Source organism: Macrobrachium rosenbergii, chromosome 41, assembly GCF_040412425.1.
Source record: "Macrobrachium rosenbergii isolate ZJJX-2024 chromosome 41, ASM4041242v1, whole genome shotgun sequence".
Lineage (NCBI taxonomy): Eukaryota > Metazoa > Arthropoda > Malacostraca > Decapoda > Palaemonidae > Macrobrachium > Macrobrachium rosenbergii.
The window spans coordinates 43,920,697-43,948,612 of record NC_089781.1 but is presented as its reverse complement, the minus strand read 5'-3'; the positions used below and the strand labels follow the sequence as shown (position 1 = coordinate 43,948,612).

The window sequence follows — 27,916 nt, the reverse complement described above, 5'->3', positions numbered from 1 at the left end:
CCCATTTGCTTCAAGTCCCCAGTGACCAACTTGTGAAGAGCAGCAAGATTCCTCTCACCTAAATAACTTCTCAGGCAATTTTAAAAGGATGATTATTTGCACCAAAACAAATATATCAAATTTTTTAAGTAATCTGTATTTTTCCTAGGCATACAAACCTTAGCCCTTCATATCTGTAGTACCTTCTATGTGTCATATTTCATTTATGACAAAATACAGCAAATATAGATTCTTAGTAAATCTAGAGTATATATACCTCTCTTGCACATGAAAGGTATGCTATTGCGAAACCCCAGTTGATCTGCCTAGACGCAAACGTCATCAGTTAGTACTTGTGTAGTGTTTAAAGACAGTGCGTCATCATACATTAGCATGCGTTTGCATAGACTCAGCGTTCTCTTTTTGATCAGAGCTGGAGGCAAGAGTCACGTAGACGTGGGAAGTCCTTGGAACGAGGTCATATGTTTGTTCGTGTGTGTGAATCTTGGTCTTGCTATGTAAAAGTGTGAAAGCTTAGATATTAGATCGACATGGGAGATCATCCTGTGCAGACCATTTGTATTCCTTTTGTATCAAGTCTTTTATACGAAATACAAGAAAAACCACTATGGAGTTTGTCTGAAATCCTGCAGAATATTGGTCTGATCTTCCAAAAACAGTCTTGTTACACAGCCATGAAGAAAGTGAAGATGTCACAAACCAAACTCTGACTGAGTCCCAAACACAGTCCTTATAACCAAACACAGAGGGAATTTCTGATGAAATACCCCCACAACAGTGGTGGCAGCAGGCACAAGAGCTTTCGGGCAGCGCCACTAACAGCTACAAGCTACAAGCTACAGCTACAAGCAACATTCGACATCTCTGGCAACGCCACTATGACAATTTTGGCGGCTATACGAGAGATTTCTGGCAGCGTCTCTACATTGCGTCTACATTTGTGGAACGGAAGCTCCGATACGGCGAGATGCCTAAACAACCACAGACAGTTGTCATCTTCATAAACGACATGGTCACAGTCGGACGGACGATTCGGTGCATCAAAACGTCTTGGAAGAGGAAGGAAAACAATCAACAACGAAAAAGCAAGGAAAACATCTGACCTTCACAACACATCTTCCCCAACGCACGGCAGAGAGAGAGAGAGAGAGAGAGAAATCTACACAAACTACGCAACATGTTTCAAGCGCCACAACATTGCATATCAACACTCTACGATGTTCTTTGGAAGCTCTACAATCAACATCTTTCGGCAATAACACCCTTCGACGATGTGTATCCACCCAGACGGAAGTCGGACGGCAGAGGAACTTCGTCGACCTACTTACCAGAATCCAATAAAAAGCAAAGTACAGCCATTATTTATAACAGTCAGTCAATTCATTTCCAGTGGTTTGAGTCTCGAGTGGCAGGTTGCTGATATAAGGTGAGCAGCGCCGTAGATTAATACCTTTGCCTTACAGACGTAGCAGTTCTGATACTTCATTTTTTTTTATCATTCTTTTGTGTTCTTTTATTTTTTACGCTCGATACGTTGTTAACTCTGTTCTTTTTCAGGAGAGTGCATTTATTACTTATTGATGTTGTATTTTAAGATGTATTTTTCATAGGTGATGTTACTTTTTAGCAGATATATGAATCTCGGTTGTTATTTACTTGCATTCCTGGTATAGATATATGAGGTTACGTAGCGGCCGTGTTTATTCATATAGGTTTCAGGATCACTTAGAGAGTAGGCGTGCGGCTAGGAAATTAAATAGGAAAATGAATCCTCCAAACCCAGGTGGGAGCAACACCACCAACCCAGCTTCCCCACATAATCCTGTAGTTACGGTAGTTAATGCTAGATCAGCAATTGTACCATTCGCAGGTCGTGTCAATGGTTTTTTGCCACAGGGTGTCGAGTCTTGGATTTCATCTGTAGACGTACACCTCACGGCAAAATCCATTACCGATCCGGCTATACAATTGCAAGAGGCAAAGAGTTTCATAGATTACGCTAAAGGTGACGCAGGTGCGTACTTACGGGGAATATCTTTTAAGGAAACAGTCACTTGGGATGATTTCAATACCAATCTGCATTCCATTTATGGGAGTGAGGATGCATTGGATGAAGTTCTTGCTTTACGCAACATCATCAAAGTCGCATTTATGACTAATCTTAGTATAGTGGATAGAGCAGCTCTGATAGAGATCGTCTTGAGGAGTATCGCGGACAGGTTAACGGCTCAAGTTGGGTCAATGGTAATTTTCATGTCAGTTCCAAATCTGTTTGCAGATTATTTTATTTAACACTTATAACAGCGATGTTACCTGAGCCTTTGGTTAAGTGTTTTGATGAGCAGTTAACATCAGATAGCACAGAATTAGATATCTATAGACAAATACGGAAACATTTTTCCAGGGGTACAGATCTCGATCCTTCTCTAGTTCAGGCTTTTTCAAAGCAAGAAAACAAAAGTCATACATCTTAATCACCGCAACAAGTTAACGTAGTCACGAATAATCCATCAGCAGTCATTTGCTTTAATTGCAAGCGTCCAGGACACATGATAAATGAGTGTAGATCACGCTATTGTTCAATCCATAACAGTACAAATCATAAGTATAGTCATTGCAATGCAAGAAAGAAGAATCTAAACAGTAACACAAACATTCAAAGTACTGGTAATGACGCTAAAAAGCAACAGTACCATGGGGGAAGGAACAAACAATACAAGCAGAATAGTAATGTAGGTCAGAAACAAGTACATTCAAATCGTTCCTCGGGAAAGTCAACTTCAGGCTCAGCAGTTTCAAACAACCAGGCAGACAAACACCACGTAGCCAGCTTAAAGGGGGAGGAGAGTGATATTGGGTTATCATCACTTTTTGAATCAGATAATAAGTTTAATGTTCTCCAAGATATGTGTGAAGAGAAGAATTTTCCAGAAATCGAGGTAGAGTCTCCCAAACATGCAGAGCACGGTCCCGTAGATTTTTGCAAAATACACGCTATTATTGGCTCAGAAGAAGTTAGACCCACTTTGCATACAGTTAGCTTAGAACACAAGCATTTCACCTTGTTTTTTGATTCAGGCAGTCCACGTAATATAATGGATTTACATACCCATCACCTTTTACTTTCAAGATTTCCCATCGAACGCTCCAATGTTCGTTTGTCAGGAATAGGCAATAACGAATTTGATGTAATTGGTACATCTCAAATACAATACAGGTTGGGGCAACGTACTTTCACGGATACCTTTATCATTATTGGAAATATTAATATGTACCCAGTAGTTATTATGGGTTATCCATCAATGTCATTACATAACGTAATTTTGACATCCACAAAACACGGAGTGTTTATAAAAGGGAAATTCTATCGGTCTTCACACACATTGAAATCCGTTTTGGATCAAAAGGAGACATAGAGTAAGAAGATAACGTATATCGAAGAGCCAGTCACTTGTCTCATAAGCGATGATATTGTCATAACAACCCAACATAACTCTCAGGTACCCGTCCTTGCTGCATTTGCACAAACCATTGAGCCAAACAAGCCATCATATCTCACGGTCAAGGTTAAAAGAAAATTGCCAGGCTCAGAGGTTTTAATTCTTCCTGATACTTTAAAAATCAATGGGCTTTCAGTCATGCAAGCATTATACACAGTAAAGTCTGATCATCAGGTTAACATTGAAGTTTTTAATCACTTAAATGCTGCTTTAACAATACATGAAAATCAACATATTGTCAATATCGAAGCATATAAACATCGAATCCTTACAGTTGCTGAAATTAACTCCACTGAATCAGCAACAGATGAATCTCTTTTAAAAGTAATTAAAGGCAAAATCAAAGCAGACATCTTAGATAGGGATATAAGCAAGAAATTTTTTTAACTTTTATCCAAATATAGTGATGTTTTTTCTACTAGTACTGGAGCTTTAGGCAAAACGGAAGTCATCGAACATCAAATTCGTTTAAAGGATAAAGACCAGGTCATTTACGTACCTTCATATCATCTACCGGCCAAATTTCTGAATGAAATCAATGTTGAGGTAGATAAAATGTTAAAAGAGGGGGGTTATTAAGAAATCTAACAGCCCTTATAATTTTCCCTTGATAGTAGTACCAAAAAAGGATAAAACTGGAGGATTTGTGTTGACTTTCGCAAGCTCAACGACCAAACTATCCCTGATCGTTTCCCAGTACCTTGCACAGATGATAGTTTATCCCTATTAGGACAGAATAAATTTGTTACTTCCTTGGACTTACTTAAAGGCTTTCACCAGATACCCTTAGCTAAGGACAGCACACAGTACACTGCTTTTAGTACAGCTAGAGGTCACTATGAATTCCTACGTATGCCATTTGGGCTACGTTGTGCTCCTATTACGTTCACTAGAATGATCAATATAGTGTTCGGAGATTTACTAGGAAATATTCTCCATGCTTATATGGACGATTTAGTCATATTCTCCAATACTTTAGAGGAGGTTAAGAGAACATCATTTAAAGGTAAAGATTTCTAAATGTGAGTTTTTTAAAGACGAATTAGTCTATTTGGGTTTCATGGTATCTCGGCAAGGTCTTAAAGTAGTCCATGATAAAATCTCTGCTATTAGTAAATTTCCCGTTCCTACTAATGTTAAAGCCATACAGCAATTCCTCGGGGTTTCGGGTTATTATCGTCGGTTTATCCGAGACTTCAGTAATAGCAGCTCCTTTAACTGATCTCATAAGGAAGGACGTAACTTTTAAATGGGAATCCCAACATCAAATCGCCTCTGACACATTGAAAGAGAAAATTAGTTCTGCTCCTATCTTAAAATTTCCCGATTTTACTAAAGAGTTTATTATTGCAACCGACGCATCAGATCAAGGAGTAGGAGGTGTGTTACTCCAGTGGCATGACAATAAGTTTTTCCCCCATTGCTTTTTATTCTTGCAAATTAAAAATGTCAGAGAAGAAATATGCAGTAATAGATAAGGAATGTTTAGCGATCGCTAACTCGTTGGTACATTTTAAGTATATAATCTATGGGTATAGTGTCAAGGTTCTAACTGATCATAAACCCCTTACTGACTTTTTTAAAGGTTTCAATCATAGTCCTAAAAGAACTCGGTGGCATATGATTATCCAGGACTTCAGAGCTAAAATTGGATACTTACCCGGTAAAGCAAACGTAATCGCAGATGCGTTATCTCGTAACCCAGTACCAACTCAATCAATACCTTTCGCTGATCTAGAAGAAATTCCAATTCCTTCGCAAGCTATGAAAATTGCTATCGAAAATGGTCAATCTTTAGCCCAAACAACAGAGAATATTACAGATATAGAGTGGAATCTAGATTCAGTACGACAAGAACAAATGAAAGATCAGAAATTAAGAGTAATAATAGATGCATTAAATAGGAATCCAGATGATAAGGAATATGTGAAATATACTCATCAATATTTCTTGATTAAGGATAACATTCTATGCCGATCCGTGGCTAGGAGAACCAGGAGTTCAACACAGTTAACTAACGACCAGGTGGTTGTACCTATCACATTAATCCCAATCGTTCTGAAATGGCTTCACAACCATCCTCTGCATGGTCATCCTGGGTTCGAAATAACCTCTCAAAAGGCCAAGTCATTATTTTACTGGTCTACTATGTTAAAAGATATTAGGACATATATTAAAAACTGTGATATATGTTTCCATCACAAGGGCCATACTAAGAATCCTGTAGGTCTCGGAACTTATCCCGTGCCTAGCAAACCTTTTGAAAGGGTACACCTTGATATATTGACAGGTTTTTACGAGACAGACCGGGGGAATAAAAACCTCTTGGTTATAATAGACGCCCTTACACGGTATACTGAACTAATACCACTAAAAAGTAAAACAGCCATTGAGTGTGCTAGGAAGTTTTAAGAGTGCTATATATGCAGACATGGAATTCCAAATATAATAATCTCTGACTCAGGTGGAGAATTCAATAATCACTTCCTTAACTCATTGTGCGAAATTCTCCAAATAAAGAAAATCAATACGATGATCTACCATCCTGAATCTAATGGTTTGGTAGAACGGGTTAATAGAAAGGTGCTAGACATACTGCGTGTAAACATAGGCGGTATGGACCCAAACTGGGATATTGCAATGCCCACTGTGTCCAGTACCCTAAATAACAATTATCATACTTCAATCCGTATGTCTCCCCATGAAGCTGTTTACGGGATACCTGCTAGGTCACCTTTTCATATCTTGACCCCGACATCTAGTTTATCAGATCCATTGAAGGATATAACAGATGTGAGCCGGAGTAGATTTCAAACACTTTATCAAAACCTCTTACAGGCTCAAATGTTAATGAAGAATGCACATGATAAAAAAGCTAAGGTCACAAAGTCTTACCAAGAAGGAGATATAGTATATGTACAGGTCTATGTTAGAAAAGGGCTAAATTGGAAATTATTGCCTAAGTTTGAAGGTCCTTTCATAGTTATAGAAGTTTTAATAGGTAACCGACTTAAAATTCGGAATCAGTCCGATCCAACGGATGTTCGAACAGTATCTATCTCTCATGTGAGAGCTTAAGACGAAGGTTTGTTTTGAAAAAATTATTTGTTGTGTGAAATATTGTTTTTACATCATTTGAATGGTGCAATGTTTTTTTTTACATTATTTACAAGTTATTTTTTTTTTGCAGGCTCCAACATGAAGCTTGTCAAATTATACCATGCACTATTCCTATCAATGTTTATCGTAGCTGGGAAGAGTTCTGAAATAACTTTACATCATGGTTCTATAGTAGAGGAAATGAATAATTTCTTTCTAACTGGCAGTAACATAGTTTTAGAAGTCAATATGAACGCCATTTTTACTAGCGAAAATGAAGTAATAACTTTGAGATCAGAATTGACTCTTTTTGCTCAATCCCTTGCAGACTTGCATAAATCATTCTTAGCTAGCAATGGTCCAACGTCGTCTAATCAAGTCAGTGACACAATTAATATGCTTTTCTGGGAATTAAGGAATAAAACGTGCGAAGCTGAAATCTTGGCTCGTGATTTGCTAATGTGGTCAATACCTCATGACGTTACAGAAAGGCGTAACCCACTTGTTCTAGCGGCATTAAATTTGGTTGGTTCCGTAGCTGGTCTTGGGTTAGGAATTTCAAATCGTTTGAAACTTCGTGATCACGGGGTTAAAATCGAAAATCTGGAACATCAACAAGAGGTATTAACAGAAGAACTAAACAAACAAATTCAAGCTTTGAACAGCGTAATCAGTAAAGTAAATGAACAGTCACGACGTTTCAATCAGGTTCATGACACTCAAGTTTTGTTAGCAACTTTGATGTATTATCATGCTAAAATTGATCATGTATACTCGAGAGTTTCAAGCTTTATCGAAAAATCAAAAGATTACGTAGAAGCTATAACACTTGCTGCTAAAGGCGTGTTGTCTCCTCATTTGTTACCGATTAAAGATCTTACTCAAATTATCAATAACGCTCATGATAAGATGCGCTATGGTCCAGTAGTAGATTTTCATAAAGTTGAATTTTATTACAGCTTGATCACAGTTAAAGTTGACCTTGATAAGATCGTAATCGACATTCCTTTCAACCCGTCAGGTGCGTGGAAAGCGTATAAGATTTCGCCTTTTCCCACGTATGTAGCTAACGTCTCGACACCTATTATTAATAATCTGTCAGCTCTAGTATTGGTTCCCGCCAATAAGGAAACTTTTACGGTAGTCCGAGACCAAGCACTGTTAAATGATTGCTATGATGTTATGAATAATGTAGTGTGCAGGATCGATTTGTTTGAGTTCTTGAATGTATCTGATACGTCCTTGGATTCATGCAAATTGGACTTAGTACTTAACAGAACCTCTCCCCATACACGTGAACATTGTTTGATTGGTTTAGTAAGGTATCATGACAATCACTTTCGTCACAGGCTCGTAAACGGGACGTCATTCGTCTTCTCTGCAGAACCATACATCGTCACTTGCCCAGATGGTACTAGGACAACAGGTCACATGTTCGTCGTTAATGATGGCTGCATTGCAACAACGTCGTCACTATTCATCCGAGCTGTGTTCACAATCATCCGTGGGCGTAATTTCTTCATCAACACATCGTGGGGAAACACTAGGCTGCAAGGTCTAACAATTCCCTACAGCAGGCCCGTCGAAAATGCTATTGCATCATTAGACTTGCTGTCTCCTGCGAGCCATTCTTCTGATCACCATGATTTTCTTCTCCTCTACACATTAATTGCCGTTGGTATGTTGCTGGGAGCCGTAGGCGTATTCGTCAGCGTAATGTTTTGGAAAAAAGCACGAGAGATGAAGGAGACCATTGCGAAATCTGCTGATACTCAAACGTCACCATTGGACTGGCGCAATTATATGTTTCGCGTACAATAATGGAATTACTGGCCATTTTTTCATTAAAGCTCGAATACACAGAGAAAGACTGAACAGGTTCTATTTTTGGTGGTAATATATGTGAGGAAGAGCTGAACATTTCTGGTGATATCATTTATCTACATTTATTTCTTTAATAACCTATATTACATATGTATGTATCTGTTTCGTGTAGTAGCATTTTGCATTTAATAATCTGGATATCCATCCTGATTAATCTATCAGATAGCTATTTGTTTTATCTACCATATGGTTATTACTTTCTGAGTACATTTTTTAAGCATTGATTTCAATCTCCATCATTGCAAGTGTATTCATATAATCTGTGCACAAATGTTTTACTTCGTATACGAATTGCATTATTATTTCTGAATTGCATTATCATATCTGATTTATACGTATTGCATTATCTTGTTGGTTTTATCCAATTTGCAATTTCTATATATGATTTATGTATATGTTAATCATTTAGCATTATCAATATAATCAATTTTGGAATTGTATAACTTACTTTGCTACATTTTAGTAAGCCTTGTGTTCACAAATGTGAAACATGTTTCAGTATTTGCTGTCTTCAGTATTTACTATGTATCTTCATTCACATTTCACATTTTGAGTATAATAATTTTTGAAAGCGTATATTTTCTTTTGCTTTCTGAAGAGTTATGCTTAGTTAGTGAATGGCTGTATTGAAGATTTCGTTCCTATAGTGTTTTACGTGGCCGAGCAAATGTCATATTTCATTTATGACAAAATAAAGCAAATATAGATTCTTAGTAAATCTAGATAATATATATATCTCTCTTGCACATGAAAGGTATGCTATTGTGAAACTCCCAGTTGATCTGCCTAGACGCAAACGTCATCAGTTAGTACTTGTGTAGTGTTTAAAGACAGTGCGTCATCATATATTAGCATGCGTTTGCATAGACTCAGCGTTCTCTTTTTGATCAGAGCTGGAGGCAAAGTCACGTAGACGTGGGAAGTCCTTGGAACGAGGTCATATGTTTGTTCGTGTGTGTGAATCTTGGTCTTGCTATGTAAAAGTGTGAAAGCTTAGATATTAGATCGACATGGGAGATCATCCTGTACAGACCATTTGTATTCCTTTTGTATAAAGTCTTTTATACGAAATACAAGAAAAACCACTATGGAGTTTGTCTGAAATCCTGCAGAATATTGGTCTGATCTTCCAAAAACAGTCTTGTTACACAGCCATGAAGAAAGTGAAGATGTCACAAACCAAACTCTGACTGAGTTCCAAACACAGTCCTTATAACCAAACACAGAGGGAATTTCTGATGAAATACCCCCACAACACATGCATGCAATGGACCCGGCCTGTGTACTAACTAACAAGGGAAATATCCACAAAAGTGGGGGGAAGGATATGCCCCTTCACTTGACTTTCCCCACTGGACTTTCATCACAAGCTATGCACAATCGGTAGAAGTGAGGAGACAGGAGGTTTCCTCTAATCTGAAAGGTTCAGGTTTGTAGACCTAGGAAAAATACAAATTACTTTAAAAATTTGGTATTTGTTCCTAAGGGTTCACGAACTTATCACATTTCATATCTGGAAATTCAATAATTTGGAAGGAGTACTGCCAGAAAAGATGGTGAATGTCCTGGTGTCTGGTAAGTGCCCTAATAAGCTGATCAGAGGTATGAATGTACCTCTCTGGCAATTCCTGGTTGCCCTGACATTCTTGTAAGGAGGCAACACCCCCAACTAATGCTAATGGGAGGCACTACATTGTTAAATCCTGAAGAACTCAGAATTCCTCTGAGGAGGGAGTACCACAGGTAAGCAGCTTTCAAACCTTGGGTCTGAAATTGAAAGATTTTGAGTCTTAGCCACAAACTCCAGAACAATAAGGACACTGATCTCCACTCTTTAATATGCTAAACGAGGTAAGACAGGCCATGATCTCCCCTACTCTCTTTGCCAATGCAAGGGCCCAAAGGCTTCATCAGCTAAGATATTTCTGAAGTAGTGGAAAGGTATACTTCCCATAATTGGAAGACCTGGGCAAAGGCAGCCATATAACCTTTAATTGCAGAGATCAACAGTCGCTGATGGGAAGAAAACCAAGCAAGTCTGCTACATGCTGGAGAGAAAATGGCTAGAGAGTGACCCTGTCTACAACACCAATTGCAAAACATGGCTCACTTTCCTTGATAAGACAATCCTGATGAGGGGCAAAGAAAGCTAGACATTTCTTTCAGTGTTCTTCAAGAAAAGCCTTACTTGTGCAAGAAATGCTGGATAACCTCCACCTGTGAAGCTGAAGTGATTGTACTGCTTGATGGTACCTGCAAATGTGTAGTTGTACAAGAAGAGTGGGCCACTGGGGGGAACTCTCTTGGAAATCTACAAGGAGAGACAACAGATTGGCTTACCCAAAACAACTGGGCAGCAAACAACTTGTGGTAGACTAGCACAACCAGGCTGCTTTGCAGCAACTACACCATTGACCTAAAGACCATATTTTGATATGCAATCTTTTTATGAGGCAAACTATTATACATTAAATGTTCAAGGAAGTGGGAGAAATATACTGTACAGGAAATGACAGGTCAACTATTCTAGAAACAGAGAAGCCATCCTTACATGATTCAACAGTAAAGCATCATATGCACATATTTCAGAAACCACTATGTACTGTACACTTACTGGATTACTCCATTAAGTACAATCATGATTTCAGTTTTTACCCTCAGACATGCCTCATGAGTAACTAAAACTGGTACCTGAACCCCACATGAAATATCCTCTAGTTCTAACTACCAACCACTCATAGTAATGTAACAAAACTATTGTTATATCAGAATTTTTATATCATTACTTAGCATATTTAAAAGACTGAATTTGCAGTAAAACAATGTAACAAATCAACAGGAACAACCAAGAGGCTGTAACAAATCAATTTAGTATCACAACAGTACCAACATGAAACAAAACACTAAATTATTCCTAAAACGACAAGTTAACATGTTCTCAATAACTTCTTAACAATTTAATTATTAGTCAGGGTACTGTTTGAACTGCAATCAGACAATGAAAATATCAACTATACCAATGATGTAAACTGCATTTATTAATTTTAAACAAGCATAAAATATAAAAAAGGGTTTGAAATCAATGTAACATTACATGTAAAGTACACTCAAATGAGAAAATACTTCTAATATAAAATTTAAAATACTTCTGGATAGAAAATCATACTGTAAAAACCTAGTCAAAATAAAATATATCATCACAAAAATATATAAGGCACCTTTACCCTTATATAGTACACTCATTTAACAGGACCACAAAGTCACATTGTTAGACCTTCACAAAACTTATGCTGTGACAAAAAGTTATTAAATCATTATGACCTCCATTACTATGAAGTAAATGACTGAAACTAATTACTGCTTAAATTTCAAACTGACATGATACTCTTAAATTGCATTTAAAAAATGTGTAACTTGACAATTCACAAATCTTAAAAATTTCAAAACAGAAAGGCGATACATCTTTTAGAATTTACAACTAAACATTAATGAGTTGTATGCTCCTGATTTAACATTCAAAAAATAACTGGGATCAGTTTTTCGATGGGAAATGGAATTACAAACTTCACACCCCATTTGTTTACCTTACAAATGAAAGGCTTAACATTTTTTGTGAATGATGAAGGAGCCAATGATTTAAAATATAAAAAAAGGTTATACTGAAAATTGAACAATGCCAAGTTGAAAATAAAAAGCAGAAAGCAATACATTCCAGGTCAAACAGATGCCCAAGAGAATACTTTTTTACAATCACATTAAGCTACATGCTAGTTGTGTATGCCAATTGGCAGCCCTGTACAAGACTGTCAAAGATCAAAAACAACAGATATCAACTGCTGTCAGTCACCCCAGAACCATTCAAAATACCTTAGTCCAATGAATTTCCTGATCAACGTCTATGCATTCTCTGATAGAGGCTAACTTCAGAGGATTTTGAAATAACAAGAGGCTCCAAATTCTGGCAAAGCAACTGCAGAAGAGGATAGTAAACCCTTATAGAAGAGAAGGAGGTCAATAGTTATAAATGGCATTTGGTTCAGAACACATTCCTGTGGCATCTCTAAAAGCAGAGAAATCATATTCATGTTTGTTCAACATTGTCAAACATAATTTGACGACAAAGCAGAATAAATAGAATAAAAAGATTTGATCAATTTGGAAACAGTAAAATGCTAACAGTTTCTTCCGGATGAAGAGAAAGAACATGAACTGGAGGATGCTGATTTGACAGAGGATACTGTACAGATATCAACACAGAATTGCAAAATCTGAAGAGGTTAGAAAATAACCATCAGACATAAACAATGCACTGAAGTCTTAATCATTGAGGAATCAACCAGAATGCATGGAAATAAATGCCTTATCTTAAAATGAAAAAATTTCTTGCATTTATAAAAATTTGAAATTATTATTACTATATTCAGAAATTGTTTCAAAGATGAACCATGATATTTAAAACTAAACTGTATAAAAGGGGCCAGTGACTTTTAAATTCAAGCTTCTCAGAATATTAAGGTATTAATTCGAATGAAGATGTAACAGATCTTCATTCAGGAAATAACAGAAAAAAGATAAGTTCACTGGAAAAACAATAAACTGAAACAATAAAACACTAAAAATAATCAGCACTGGCAAGTGAAATCATTCTTAATGTTTGTAAAAATTATTGGGTAGTGGGTTAATCAGAGCACGTAATATAATAAGTTTCACTTCAGGATGAGAAAGTCCCTGCTAAGAGCACAGGACGGTCTGAAACCAGCATTGGGCAACTCTTCTAAAAGTGCACTAAGTATTAAACTAAGGGTAGAAACTCCTCAAGCATCTAACCTCACATAAGAAAACCTTACTCTGAATGCAAATTGTTCTCCAACTTTGGACTGTGCCAAATGCACACAGGCCAATTCCATTCATAACTTCCCATTTATAGGACAATCAGGCAATTACCTTTTTTGTTCACTTGCCATTTTTTTTTGAAAAGTGTGGAGGCATAGGCTGATCCCAGCACAAAATAGAGAGTACTAGAGATTCTCAGGTATCCCTTCAGCCCCATGGAATCTTTTCCTGTCTGAACATTTTATATTTTAAATCCATCTTGATTGTCCATCTCTTCAGTTGTTGTGGTAAACGTGGATTTTGGTCCTGTATACAATGCCACGTCTCTTCTCCAAAACTAAAGTTGCCCACTTGACAGCTCGTAATGATTTGCATGTGGATGATGACTCAGATGAAGACTTTTTTAAATAACCTGTAAAGAAAAAATGTTTAAATTCAAGGCTAATGTTCAATTGATTTTCTTATAATGTTAACAATGCAGTCTACCTAAAATATGCTTGAATTAATAACTCATGTTCTGAACCTTTAATTTGATTTAATTTTTATTTGAATACAAGAAACATGTGTCTGGGATTATTCCTGCATATAAAATAATTATTTAGAAAATTCAGCAAAAAGAACAGCTAGAAATTTTATGCCAACAACGTTCATTTTGCTGTCCTTTTTTCTAAATGTTTATATTTTATGGTGGAATAGTCAGAATAAGAGTCCTGGCCCAACTAAATTCAGTAAAAATGTACTTATTTAACTTAAAAAAAAACGAAATTCTTTACTTATTTTTATATTTAACGGGCAATAAAAAAACTATGAAAAGTCAGACAATATTAGAAAACTTATTTTTTTTTTAGTTAGAAAGCCAACAAAATTCAACATCAAATATTGACATAAAACAATGGAAAAATGGAATAAGTCCAGTTGGTGAAAAATTGATAGAAAAGCTGGTGCTAAACAGCTAACGTTCTCCAAAAATGGTGAGAATTATAACTTAGAAATTTTTTTTAAGACCTATCTCGGTTATTTTTCACAATTAATTACTTTGTAAATATACGAAAATGTAGAGTGAAAAGTTGAAGAATAAAGTGAAAGTCAATGAAAAAGATGGCTTTGGTAAGTCAACAGTTTCATTTTGACGTTATAAATTGATCGAAACGAAAAAATGTTACCGTGTCAACATTATCGATCAGAACTCAAAACCTATAACAGTTAGGCGAATAATTATTTTTTATGCACAAGCCAACACAATTCTCTAAATATTGACATATAAAACAATGAAAAAAATAAGTCCAGTTGGTGAAAAAATTGATAGAAAAGAGGGTAAGAAACAGATTCTTTTTACAGCGTATGGTGAGCCATTATCGCTGAGAAAAAAATCTTTTTGAAGAGCCTATCTCAGTTATTTTTCATAGATATTACTTTGTAAATATACTGAAAATGTAGAGGAAAAGTTGAAGAATACAGGAAAGTTAAGAAAATGGCTTTGGTAAATATGGTGACAGTATCATTTTGACATTATAATTGATCAACCAAAAAAAAATTACCGTTGTCAACATTATTGTTTGATTAGCTCAAAAACTATAACAGTTAGACTGTAAATGAATTATTTTTATAAGAAAGACCAAGAAAATTCTCTAAATATCGACATATAAAAGAATGAAAAAAACGAATAAGTCCAGTTGGTGAAAAATTGATAGAAAATAGGGTAAGAAACAGTGGGTAAAACCTGTCTTCTTCTGAGTCATCCTATTCATTTTTTTGAAGAGCCCTTAGGACTGAATATTTTCATAGAAAACTTTGTAAATATACAAAATGTAGAGGAAAGGTTGAGGAATAAAGTGAGAGTCTAGAAAAATGGCTTTGGTCTCAGCAACAGTTTCATTTTGAGAATTATAACCTATTCAAAACGAAAAGAACTGATGTTACTGTTGTCAACATTATCGTTACAGTAGCTCAAAAGCTACAACAGTTGAGAACATGGTTAATTATTTTTAACCAACAACAGGACAAGCAAAATTCTCTAAATATCATATAAATGAAAAATGAGATTCAGAGCCCAATGCACCAAATCCAGACATCTCTTATGTGATGCACTAACGTTTTCCCACGACTAGTTTTACAGTAAAACAACAGTTGTATAATGCATGTTGTGTACTGTTCTAGATGGACGGCTGTATGTAAACAGCCACGTGTTTACCCAACCTCGTAATGGTCTCTAGCAACTAATGGTTTGCCAGGCCTGCGTGGACTGGGATCACTGATGTCATTGTTGAATTTTAAAAATTTTGGATTTAAGGCCTCAATACAAAACAAGATGAACTAAAAATTTATAGAAAATAGAGGATCACAAACAGAGTGTTCTAATAATGTAATCCTACATTTTATAAAAAAATGTAAGATCTATGAGAGAAAGTCGTTTCTAGGATCATCTGATTTCATTGTGAGAAATTTACTATGCCAGGGTATTTGAATCAAAGTACAGTATAGGGAAGAAGGTGGTTTGCCTGGCTGTAATGCCTGATTAAATACGGTCAAGGTATACAGCCTATGGAAACCACCAACTAACCGAAAATAAAATAAATTTACCTAAGCAAACACAGACTTTTTGTATCAAAAAATGTAGGTAAATTTTACTTTGCATTACAAGTCAGAAAAGAAGGGGGTAAAATTTCTATGCTATACAAACCACATCAATTGGAAATGAAAACTTAGAAAAATCCCCAAAATGGGGAGTCATCTTATGCCCCACAATAAAACCAAACCTTAAATCTTGCCGAGATTTTTCATGATAGGCTAACACCTGAAATATCAATAGTTGTATCAACAGTTAACTACCATCACAACTATCAACACTGTAAACAAAACAAATGTAATAGTGTTAAAAACTGTAAGTAATTCATGAATCACTTGCAACACAACTATCGATACTGTAAACAAAACAACTGTAATTACAATAATTACCGTAGGTAATTAAACCATACTTAATCGTTAGGATGAGCGAGCTCTCACTTGTTACTACCTTTATCTAGAGTGCCATTACTGTATTATAAGGCAGTAATATTAGACAATTTTGTCACTAATACTTATTATACAATGCCCTTTTAACATTGATAGATAATTTGAAGTTACCAAAAGGGTAAATGAGGGTAGTCTAACTTTCTTGTTTACGAAACATAGCTGTGTTTGTAGTTCCCAGCCATGCTTGACTTACAAGCCTTGTTGTTTACTAAAGGCCAGTATTTTCTTGGTAGTATTTTATAATTAAAATAAAGGGTTCTGTGATATTGATATTCTTAATATCAGGGTTCTTTCCAATTTTAAAGGAATACATTCATGCAGATCTACTTACAACAGGTATTACTCCACCAATAGTGATGTCACAGGTGTTGAGCATTTGTCGCGATGTTTATATTTTTCTTAAGGGAATACAGAAGTATTTTATCATAACGGTAAGCTTTGCCAAACATTTTAAAATCTTGAAAGTACTGACTTTACACATTTTTGGTATGACAATTCCAATAATTATTAATATTATTTATGTACCAACTAACTTACATCAGCTGATAGTGTTATTTAATTTAATAAATTGGGTGTTGTCTTATATGGCAAACTACTTCTAAACCTACATTTTTACATGAAAAATATGAGGTCATCTTATACAACGAGTTGCCTTATATGCCGGCACAAACGATATTAGTTTTGCTACTAGTTTTATGTTGTTAATTTTAATTCTTTTGGGAGACACTGAGCAGAACCCTGGGCCTGTTACTCATTACAATAAGAAAAACTGCATAGTACTTCACTCAAATACTCAGGGCTTGGGGTCAAATTTTCTTGACCTCCAGAGCTGTGACCGTAACTATGATTTGATAATTTACCTGAGACTCTTGTAAGCAGTAACAGGTCAATGGTTGAGTTTTTAATCCCTGGGTTAGATGACCCTGACTTTATTTATCATCATAACATCCCATATATCAAACTCGGCTAGCACTGTGCTGGTCCCGCATTCGACTCTCCAGCCGGCCAATGAAGAATTAGAGTAATTTATTTCTGGTGATAGAAATTAGTTTCTCGGTATAATGTGGTTTGGATTCCACAATAAGCTGTAGGTCCCGTTGCTAGGTAACCAATTAGTTCTAGCCACATAAAATACGTCTAATCCTTCGGGCCAGCCCTAGGAGAACTGTTAATCAGCTCAGTGGTCTGGTTAAACTAAGGTACTGTATACTTAACTTAACAAGGTATGGCTGTATACACTAAGTCTGCACGACCTATTTATCATCAGAAAAATTTGGAGTGTAGTTGCCATGGAGTTCTTTGTTTTAAGATTTTCAGTAAGTTCCACAATGTTTACGTATTTGCTGTTTACCGCAATCCAAATATCAACAATTCTATATATATCTGCCTCTTGGAAAGGATTAGTATGGCTCAGTCACAGGATTCAAAAGCTTAATTTGTTATTTGTGGAGACTGTAATGCAAAGCACAGCTAGTGGTTAAATTCAAATTCCACAGATCAACATGGTCAGTCTGCTCTTGAGTTCTGAGTATCCTCCAATTTTTTTCAGATAACTGAGGAACCCACACACACTTCTGGAAACAGATTAAACCTTATATTTACAAATGTTCTAGCTATTGTCAAGTCCAAGGTCTGTGAATGTATGGGCACTTCTGATCATTGTGCCATTGAGATGGGCATATCTGTCAATCAGTATACTCCTTATGCCAGCATTGGACAAATGGCAAATTGGGATCGCATTATTGAAGCATGTCAGGCGCTTAATATTTCACATGCTTCATTAGATCAGCTATGTCCCTAGAAAGGTCATCAAATTCAGGGCAAATGACCAGCCATGGTTTGATGATACATGTAGATGCATGTACCATGACAAACAGACATAATTCAACACATGGAGATGAAATTATTCAAATGAAAATTACACTACCTCTGTTGTCTCTGCCATGCTGTGAATAGAACTTACCATACAGCTGAGAGAAATTCCTTGAAGAGGAAACATCAACAAATTACACAGCCTCATCTGTGGTGGATTAAGCTGGCATCATCTATCCTTGGGTCAGCCTCATCTTCCATTCCACCAACACTAACAGATGATGGTAGTTTGGTTACTGGCCCAAGGGAAAAGGCTGAACTGCTTCACCAAACTTTTGACGCTAAGCAATTAGCTGAGGATGTCCCTCTCCCTGATACTTGTCATCCTAACCTTTTCTTACAAAATTTGCATTTCGCTCCAGGATGTTGAGAAAATTATGGATAATCTTGATAGCTGGGGTGGAAAAGATTCTGATGATTTCTTCCCTCTGTTTTTGAAAAAAAAAAAAAAAGTTTCCAGTGTGCTCTCTCCCAAGATTTGTAGATTCTATAGACTTTTATGTTGATGTAGTATCTTTGCAGATGACTGCAAGCTTAGTAATGACAAAGAATGGCAAACTGCAGATTGAAGTAAAGGAAATACAGGAATTTCTGTTCTCCCTGTGCTCTCCAAAGGTGCTGAAAAACTTATTTTAAGCCACAATATAAGTATGTGGAATCTAAAAGATTGTTCGCTGATTGTCAATATGCATATAGGAAGCAGTTAGGTACCTGCACTGCAATTTTAGACTTGACTTGCCATTTGCAAGAGAACCTTGATAAGGGTTTTGAGTGGAGAGTAATTCAAATAGATTTTAGTGCTACTTTCCATTTAGTAAATACAAGGCACTTATTTATAAACTTCAGAGTCTTGGAGTGGGTGGATACGTTTTAGGATTACTTCACAATTTCCTTACAGGTAGGCAACAGCAAATTGCTGTGGAAGGGATCTTTAGTGAACCAAGACCTATTTTGTCTAGAGTTCCACAGGGTAGTGTTCTTGGTCCACTGTTATTTTTAGTGTTTGCAAGTGATATGGTTTGGCCTGGAAAACAAGATTGTTCAGTATGCCGATGATGCAACACTTGTGGGTGTTTTGGCCTGGAAAACAAGACTGTTCAGTATGCCGATGATGCAACACCTTGTTGATGTAATAAAGTCCCCACTTATGAGAAATGAAGCTGCCCTCAGCTTCTATCGGGGACATGGACCGGATTAGGGAATAGCGTAGTAGGTGGGGTATGAGGATCAACTCCATTAAAACAAAAACACTAATGATTAGCAGATCTTGCACAGATTTCCCACCCCATCCTCCCCTTCAGGTGGATGGAAATTTGCTAAATGAGTCTGAAGCTTTGACTATGCTAGGTGTAACTTTTGACTCACATTTTACTTTTGAGATACATCTTATGAAATTTCAGCAAATGCCGCATGAAATTTAGATACAAGCAGTTCCTGGTTATCGGCAGGGGTTCCATTCCCCACAGCGTGACAAGAACCAAAAATCGGCGATAATAGCGCCGGTTATCGGCGCTGATAACCGTGGATCAGCGCCGCCGATAACCAGGGATTGGCATCAATAACCAAAGATCGGAGCTCATAACTGGAGATTGGCACTGATAACCAGAGATCGGTGCCGATAACTGGAGATCGGCGCTGATAATTGGAGATCGGTGCCGATAACTGGAGATCGGTGCTGATAACCGGAGATCAGTGCCGATAACCGGAGATCGGTGCCGATAACCGGAGATCGCGCCGATAACCAGAGATCGGCGCCAATAACCAGAGATCGGCGCTGATAACCGGAGATCAGCGCCGGTGACCGGAGATCGGTATAAAAAATCCGGTTATCGTCATTGCTAGACAAGCACTCTAAAACCGGATCGCCGATAACTGGCAACTGCCTGTATTGTACGTAGGGCTTCATATATATATATATAACAGTGCTAAAATCAATACAACCTGTTTTAGGTCATTTGTGCTTCCTTACTAGAATACTGTTCTCCGGTGTGGATGTCTGCTTCTGCCAGGGATTTATCTCTTTTAGACAGAGTGATTCATTGTGGCAGGTTTCTGTTTCCTAAATAGCAGCAGCTATGACTTGGACCACCGACGGATGGTCTCTTGTTTGTCACTTTTTCATAAGTTGTATTTCAACAGAGATCTTTCACATTCACAATTGATCCCTGATCCCCTTTACCTGCTGAGAGCAACCAGATTTGTGAACAGCAACACCAATATGCAGTAAATGTGCCTTGCTGTCGAGCTTCTCAGTTCCATAGGTCCTTTATTCCTCAGACTGTTGGACTGTGGAACAGCCTCCCTGAGGATGTTGTGCAACTGGAACTTCAAAGTTCAAGTGAAGATGCAATGCATTACTACCCTAATAAAATTCTCCCTGCATTTTAATATATTTTTATCTTGGTATCAATTTATTAATTTATTTTTACTTTTTCAATACAGGAGATCTCTTTCTGTATTTCCCTTTACCTCCTCTTACTTCTTCCTAATGAACACCATATTCTTTGGAAGCCTGCATTTCAAATCAATGGCTCCTGTGGGCATGTCCCATATGAATAGGTTTCATTTCCTGAATAATAAAAATAACTATTCTTCTAGGTGTGATTTTTGACTCACATCTTACTTTTGAGAAACATCTAATGAAAGTTTCAGCAAATGCCACACGTAAGTTAGGTATTGTTCATAAGGCCTCATGTATTTGTATCAGTGATAAAATCAATGCAACCTGTTTTAAGCCATTTATCCTTCCTTTACTAGAATACTGTTCTGTGGTGTGGATGTCTGCTTCTGCCACGGATTTATCTCTTTTAGACAGAGTGGTTCATGGCGGCAGGTTTCTGTTTCTAAATATTAGCAGTTATGACTTGGACCATCGACGGGTGGTCTCTTGTTTGTCACTTTTTCATAAGTTGTATTTTGACAGAGATCTTTCCCATTCACAACTGATCCCTGATCCCCTTTTCCTGCTGAGACCAACAAGATTCATTGAACAGCAGCACAAATATGCAGTAAATGTGCCTCGCTTTTGAACTTCTTAGTTTCAGAGGTGCTTTACTCCACATGCCATTGGACTGTGGAACAGCCTCCCAGTGGATGTCGTGCAACTGGATCTTCAGAAGTTCAAGCGAAGATGCAATGCATTAATACCCTAATACTATTCTCCATGTTTTAATACATTTTTATCTATTTATCAATTTATTAGTTTATTTTTTCTTTTTTAATATAGGAGATTTCTTCTTTCTGTATTTCCCTTTACTCCCTCTTACTTCTTCCTAATGAACACCATATTCTTTGAAAGCTTGAATTTCAAGTCAATGGCCCCTGTGGTATTGTTCCATGTGAGTAGGTTTCCTCTTCTGAATAGTAATAATAACAGACACACAGGCTAATATAGTCAGTACACCATTAAGAACTCCAAGATCAACAAACCCAATTATCCAAGTGTCCACATAAGAAGACACTTAATCTATCCTATTTTTTTAAAATACAGTATATAGTAGTACCAGTAACTTCACGAACAAATTAAACAAAATATTACTGTTTAAAGCACATGTATAACTTTTAATGGTACATTAAAAATTACATTATCAATGAGTTAATTCAAACTGAATTTTCAAGTTTTGAAAGGAAAATTTATCATTAGTTTTGTTAGATCATAAAATTCTTCTTGATGCATTTAATGGTTCAAAAAAAAAAAAAAGTTACTGTGACAGGTTAGGATAGAATACACCCTACGAAAATGAACAAAAATGAAAGAAATTTAAGCTGTCATTGAATGAGGACACTGAGAGGTAATGCATTCACCATGATCAGGAGATAGGCTGTTCATATTTACATACGAGTCAAAGGCTTACATCATTAACAGCTGTTACTGGCTGGCTATTCTACTTCTTCTGTCTCAGACATCAAAAGATGCAAGTCCAGAGGAAATCAACATTGTGAATGAGGCTAAAAATGACTGACAGGTTTGTCATGAAAAAATAAATTTTAATTCTTAAGCAACTGTATCCCAAAACAATTACAAAGAAAAACCAGGCAAGTTCTAAGTCCACCAAATGAAAACCCTAAGACTGAATCATTAAGCTACTGTTTTCCTTAGTAAGCTTACATTATTCTAAAAAATTTATGGCCCCAAATAAATAACATTTCCATTACATTGTGGTTTGTACAAAAAAAGGGCCTGAGAAGAGCTCCTCTTGAACTTACTAATGACTGAACGAGGAAATTTCTCTGGTGACGAAGGTCACAGATCAAGTTGAATATAGATGCATGGCCTTCCTCTTCTAATTCCATTACTAATGAATCTAAAGCTACCAATGTTCCTGTTCGACCAACACCAGCACTGGAAATAAAGGAAAATTTATTAAATACTACTAAAAACAACTGTGAGGCACATAAAGGACAAAATTACTTTTTCATGTTTACAAAGTTAGCGCTGGGTAACATTTCTATAAAAAAAAAAAAAAAAGGGAGGATTCTTGCACCCTATCCCAATTGTTCATTCTCAAAGCTAACACTAAGACTGAACTGTACTGAGGAAATTGTTACACCACTTTCCCTCCCCCCCTAAAAAAAACTGGTTGTGTGACAAATATCTTCACAGCCTAAAAATACCGTCATTAAAATTTATTCCTTTATAATTCATACTTTGCTTTTTTAGCCCTAGGCCTAATGTTTATGATTATGTACTAGAATAGTCTGCACTTCAAAGAAATCTTTTCTAACTCTAAACCTCACAAAATTTTCAAGATACGCTAAACTATGCTCCTCTTTCAGTGACATTAAGGTACAACCGAACTGGGTGATACAGGCGGTCCCAGGTTTGACAAAATTCTTCGCCGAACCCGAAAATCGCCGTAAGCCGAACATCGTCGAAAATCGTCAAAAATCATAAGAAAACCTTACTTTTAATGCTCTGGGTGCATTGAAAACGATGTAAACTGCATTATTATTGAGTTTTACATCAAAAACCTTCAAATTATGATTATTCTGCCATTTTGGGGCCATATTTCTTCCTCGGATCGTGACATCGTCGTAAATCCGGAAATAATTTCTGATGAATATATTTGAAAAGCGTCGTAACCTCGAACGCCGATGTGTGGCGAACTTCTTCGTAAACCGGGGACTGCCTGTACTCCTAATCACAACTGTGGCAAAGTGTGTATCATAAAAATAAACGCCCAGTAATTTAGTCAATATTGATTGACAATTATGACTTCTGATTAGTAGCTTTACAAATCTGTTTTGTCTTCTGCCAAGCTAGTACACTTGAGCTTTTTGTACATATTTTATATAAAACTAGAGTGATTCTGCCATAAAATTAAAAGTACAGAAATCCCACCACTTATGTCATTTAAAGTAATGTAATGATGTAATGACATGTACAGTATAAAATAATTTAAATCCATAAACTGTTAAAAGTACTGTCTTACTGGCATGATGTTTGGCTCTACAGTACTGTATACAGTATACTGTATAACTGCACTATTGTATGTACCTCATTCCTGGGTTCAGTCATCAGCAACATATCATGGCTGATGCAAGGCATATATCTGTACAGTAATATAATGTTTACAAAAAAAACCCATTTAAAAGCTAAAAAAAATGTAAAAAATAGTCACAGTAAGTATATGATGTTCAACTGTATACAGTAGTTCCAGTATTTGGTCACATGATGGCTTAGTTCTTGGCAGCAAATTCGAACGTGTGTCACTGTGCCTTTAATCTTTCTCCAAATAAGGCTCTTGTAAGTCATAGCAGTTTCTGAAAGCAAGCTATACTCCAAAACACCTCACCTTACATTGCTGACTCATCGTTTTAAAAAAGACCTAAAAACCCTATAGACCCATAAAAGCAACTGCATAATGTCACTAATACAATAAGCCATTATTTTTAATAATTCTATTGTTTTTAACCTTTTGAGGAATTGGGAGGGGGTTAAAATCTGTTTTGCCAGCATGCTCATCCTTCACTGAGTAAGCAAATATACTTAGCAATAATTTTCTTTGATCACTCAGTGTACGTAACATACTTCATGCTACACTGATGAATTTGGTGTCATTTTAAAGTTAAGAGATGAACTTTATATGTTTAAAAATCCTAACAAATAAAATGGAAATTAATGTCTTGAGTAAAAGTTACCTGTAAAATTTTTTTATCTAAAAAATTCTTGATAAACCAGAGGAAAGGTATATCCAATTTCTGTTTAAAAGTGTAAAAGTGAAATAAATTGCTGTAACGACCCGAGTGGGCCGTTATGCAGGTTCTTTAACATACTCAGGACGGGGCTGTCAAGACTGACGGCAGATGCAACAAACAAAGGAGGAGAAAACAACAAAAACAATAAAGTAAGCTTAATATTAATTTATTAAGGCAAGTATTTACAAGTGAGTCAGGTCTGGTAAAAAGATAAAAACCATTAATACAAAAAAAAGCCAAAAGGCAGCACTAAACAAAAACAAGTTGAATAAACAACTTCAAAAACAAAAAGTAGCTTTAAAAAAAAAAGGCAAAAATAAACAACAGCAGGCAGAAAAAAAATACCAAACATACGTCCTCCATCGGGGCACCAAGACAGCCCTCAGCTGCACAACAGGGACAAGAACCCACCAACCAGAACACCCGATGGAGCGTCAGGACAGCCTCACACTGTCATCAAAGATGAGCAGCTCGTGGTCACACGACTACTCATGGTCACACTCCACCTCTACGTCGTGCTCCACCGTAGGCATGCTCCAATTTGCTGCTCAAAAACTCGACCAACGTCGACTCCAAAAACTGCCTGCTGCTGCTGCCACTGCCGCTACTTTCGCTGCCCTACCAGACCTGACTGACCAAAAAAAACGGCAGCTCACCGACGAGAACATCAAAACAAAAAAAACTTGAAGGTAAGGAGGCAGCAATCCACAAAAGGGAACGAGCGGGGAACCAGCAGTTCCCGCAAAACCATCACTTAACGTGACACCTCCCCACCTAAAAGAAAAAAAAAAAAAAATTATTTATTTTTTTTTTTACACTCATGCTCCCCTCCAATGCCGTAACAACCCCGCCAGCCAAAACAGAGCCATCCTGTCACGGTCGCCATTGTAACGACCCGAGTGGGCCGTTATGCAGGTTCTTTAACATACTCAGGACGGGGCTGTCAAGACTGACGGCAGATGCAACAAACAAAGGAGGAGAAAACAACAAAAACAATAAAGTAAGCTTAATATTAATTTATTAGGGCAAGTATTTACAAGTGAGTCAGGTCTGGTAAAAAGATAAAAACCATAAATACAAAAAAAAGCCAAAAGGCAGCACTAAACAAAAACAAGTTAAATAAACAATTAACTTCAAAAACAAAAAGTAGCTTTAAAAAAAAAGGCAAAAATAAACAACAGCAGGCAGAACAAAAATACCAAACATACGTCCTCCATCGGGGCACCAAGACAGCCCTCAGCTGCACAACAGGGACAAGAACCCACCAACCAGAATACCCCGATGGAGACGTCAGGACAGCCTCACGCTGTCATCAAAGATGAGCAGCTCGTGGTCACACGACTACTCATGGTCACACTCAACCTCTACGTCGTGCTCCAATTTGCTGCTCAAAAACTCGACCAACGTCGACTCCAAAAACTGCCTGCTGCTGCTGCCACTGCCGCTACTTTCGCTGCCCTACCAGACCCGACTGACCAAAGAAAAACGGCAGCTCACCGACGAGAACATCAAAACAAAAAAAACTTGAAGGTAAGGAGGCAGCAATCCACAAAAGGGAACGAGCGGGGAACCAGCAGTTCCCGCAAAACCATCACTTAACGTGACAATTGCCTATCTAATGATGTGAAAGTCATTACTATTTGAGCCACATATGATAACTGTCACTTTTTTTTTTCTTTTAAATCTGCAGTCTCTATGACAACAATCATCCATATGTGCTATGTTCAAATTTCATTATGACACCTTTTTACAATTTATGGCAAAGTTATTAAAAAAATCTTTTGATAGCAATCATAGCCATCATCACAATCTCGAAGGATTAATAATTTATAAATTCTAATTGGTACTAATATAGAGTAAAACCAAAAATTATAAATATACACTGTATCTGATGGGTAATGTAAATGTGGTGGAAACTGGAATGCAATGTTGATGTTGATGACTGAATCTCTTTAGCACGTGATCATGCTCTACTTCGATTTCCAATGTGCTGCAAGAACTGGTCAAACATGTCGTGAGTTTTCTTGCTCTTCTTTTAATCTATGATGATCCTGCAATACCTGATTTATGGGAATTTGGCACAAAGCCAAGAGCTGGAGCACTATCAGCCATTCAGTGACTAAATGGGAGTTGGAGGGGTTGAACAGCAAGACTGAAGAAAAGGAGTGGAATGGAGGTAAGGTGAAAAACTAAAAAAGAGAGTGCAACTAGGGGCCGAAGGGACCCTGCAAATAACCTTAGGTAATGCCTACATTGCACCACACACAGTGCACATGATGAGCCTATACGGAGCAAAAATGTCAAGATAATCAGCAAAATTTTGACAAAGCATTGAGCACTGGGATCCATCTCCTTGAAAATTACAAGACCTTCTTGATGCATGCAAAGGCCAATTGCATTTTGCTGATGGTGAACCACTGCAGCTTTAGTTCCTGCTCCTCTTCTTGGAACTACTTGTTCACATAGTTCCAGTGAGACCTACACCAAACAATGAGATGAAATCCTCCTTCTCCTCTTTCAAGCCCATTTTCAGATCATTGCTCAACTTAACCAAAGCTCTGTTCACAATTACCTCATCAGAGCTCTTGAATCTTGAGCAAACTGAGGGCATGGCTTCTTTAAAATACTTTTCATACTTTTTTCAAAACTTCTTTCCCAGCAGTTTTTATATTCTGCCTGTCTGTATGGATGTTGCATCCCTTCAGAGAGTCAGGGGGCATTGCATCCCTTCAGAAAGTCAAGGAGTGTGAAGTTATCATTTAGTTCTGTTGTAGCTACAGCCAGCCTAAGCATACCCATAAGGAAATAGTGTGTCAATATGGCACTGATCCTTGGTCCATTGGTTGTGGGAGAAGTGGTGTTGGTAGGAGGTAAATGATGGTGATGTTAGGTTTTGTGGGTGGCCAGGAGTAATGTCTAAAATTAGAAGGATCTCACAATGATATACCCTTGTCCTTACAAAACTATTACAGTGGTTGAAAAATCAATCCTCATAAACTGTAAATTTTACCCAAGCCCTGGGATTTGACATCCATATAAACTGTTAGAGAGGCCCTTGGCAATGTTCTTCGGGGATCGAGGATTTTGTATGATACACCGGCAAATGGCTTATACTTGACAGCTAGCCACAAAATTGCCTCCCAACACAAAGGTCATATGATCTTTTGCAACCTTGAGGCCTGGCATAGCCTTCTTCTCCCAGATAAGAATGAATGGTCAGGCATTTTATTCCAGGAGAGACCAGTTTCATCTGAAGTGAATATCTGTCTAGAAGTAATCTGTTCTCCTCATATGAACTTGGATGTTTCTATTTCAACGACCAATGCACTTTCAACTTGGATCTTGACATTGTCAAGATTAAGTCCTTGCTCGAACCACATAACATCCTGAACTTCCCTTGAATTCTGTGACTTTCTCATTGGTAAACTTCTTCATGTAGTATTCAAACACAGAAAATGCTTCCTCCTGAATAAACAGCTGGCTTGTGGGGATAAAGAAAGACATTTCATTTCTTCATA

The 27,916-nt window shown here is 37.0% G+C and overlaps 1 protein-coding gene across 2 annotated transcripts in view; it reads right to left on the bottom strand.

Moving 5' to 3' along the window:
- Ptp69D (Protein tyrosine phosphatase 69D) overlaps positions 1-27,916 on the bottom strand; it is a 752,166-nt gene that overhangs the window by 124,885 nt on the left and 599,365 nt on the right. For both annotated transcript variants that reach the window (XR_010849719.1, XM_067084316.1), the window contains exon 19: positions 22,407-22,542. Coding sequence is in view for 1 of the 2 variants with exons in the window: in XM_067084316.1 (XP_066940417.1) it covers positions 22,407-22,542 (136 nt within the window). In the remaining variant the exon portion in view is untranslated. The remainder of the gene's footprint in view (positions 1-22,406; positions 22,543-27,916) is intronic.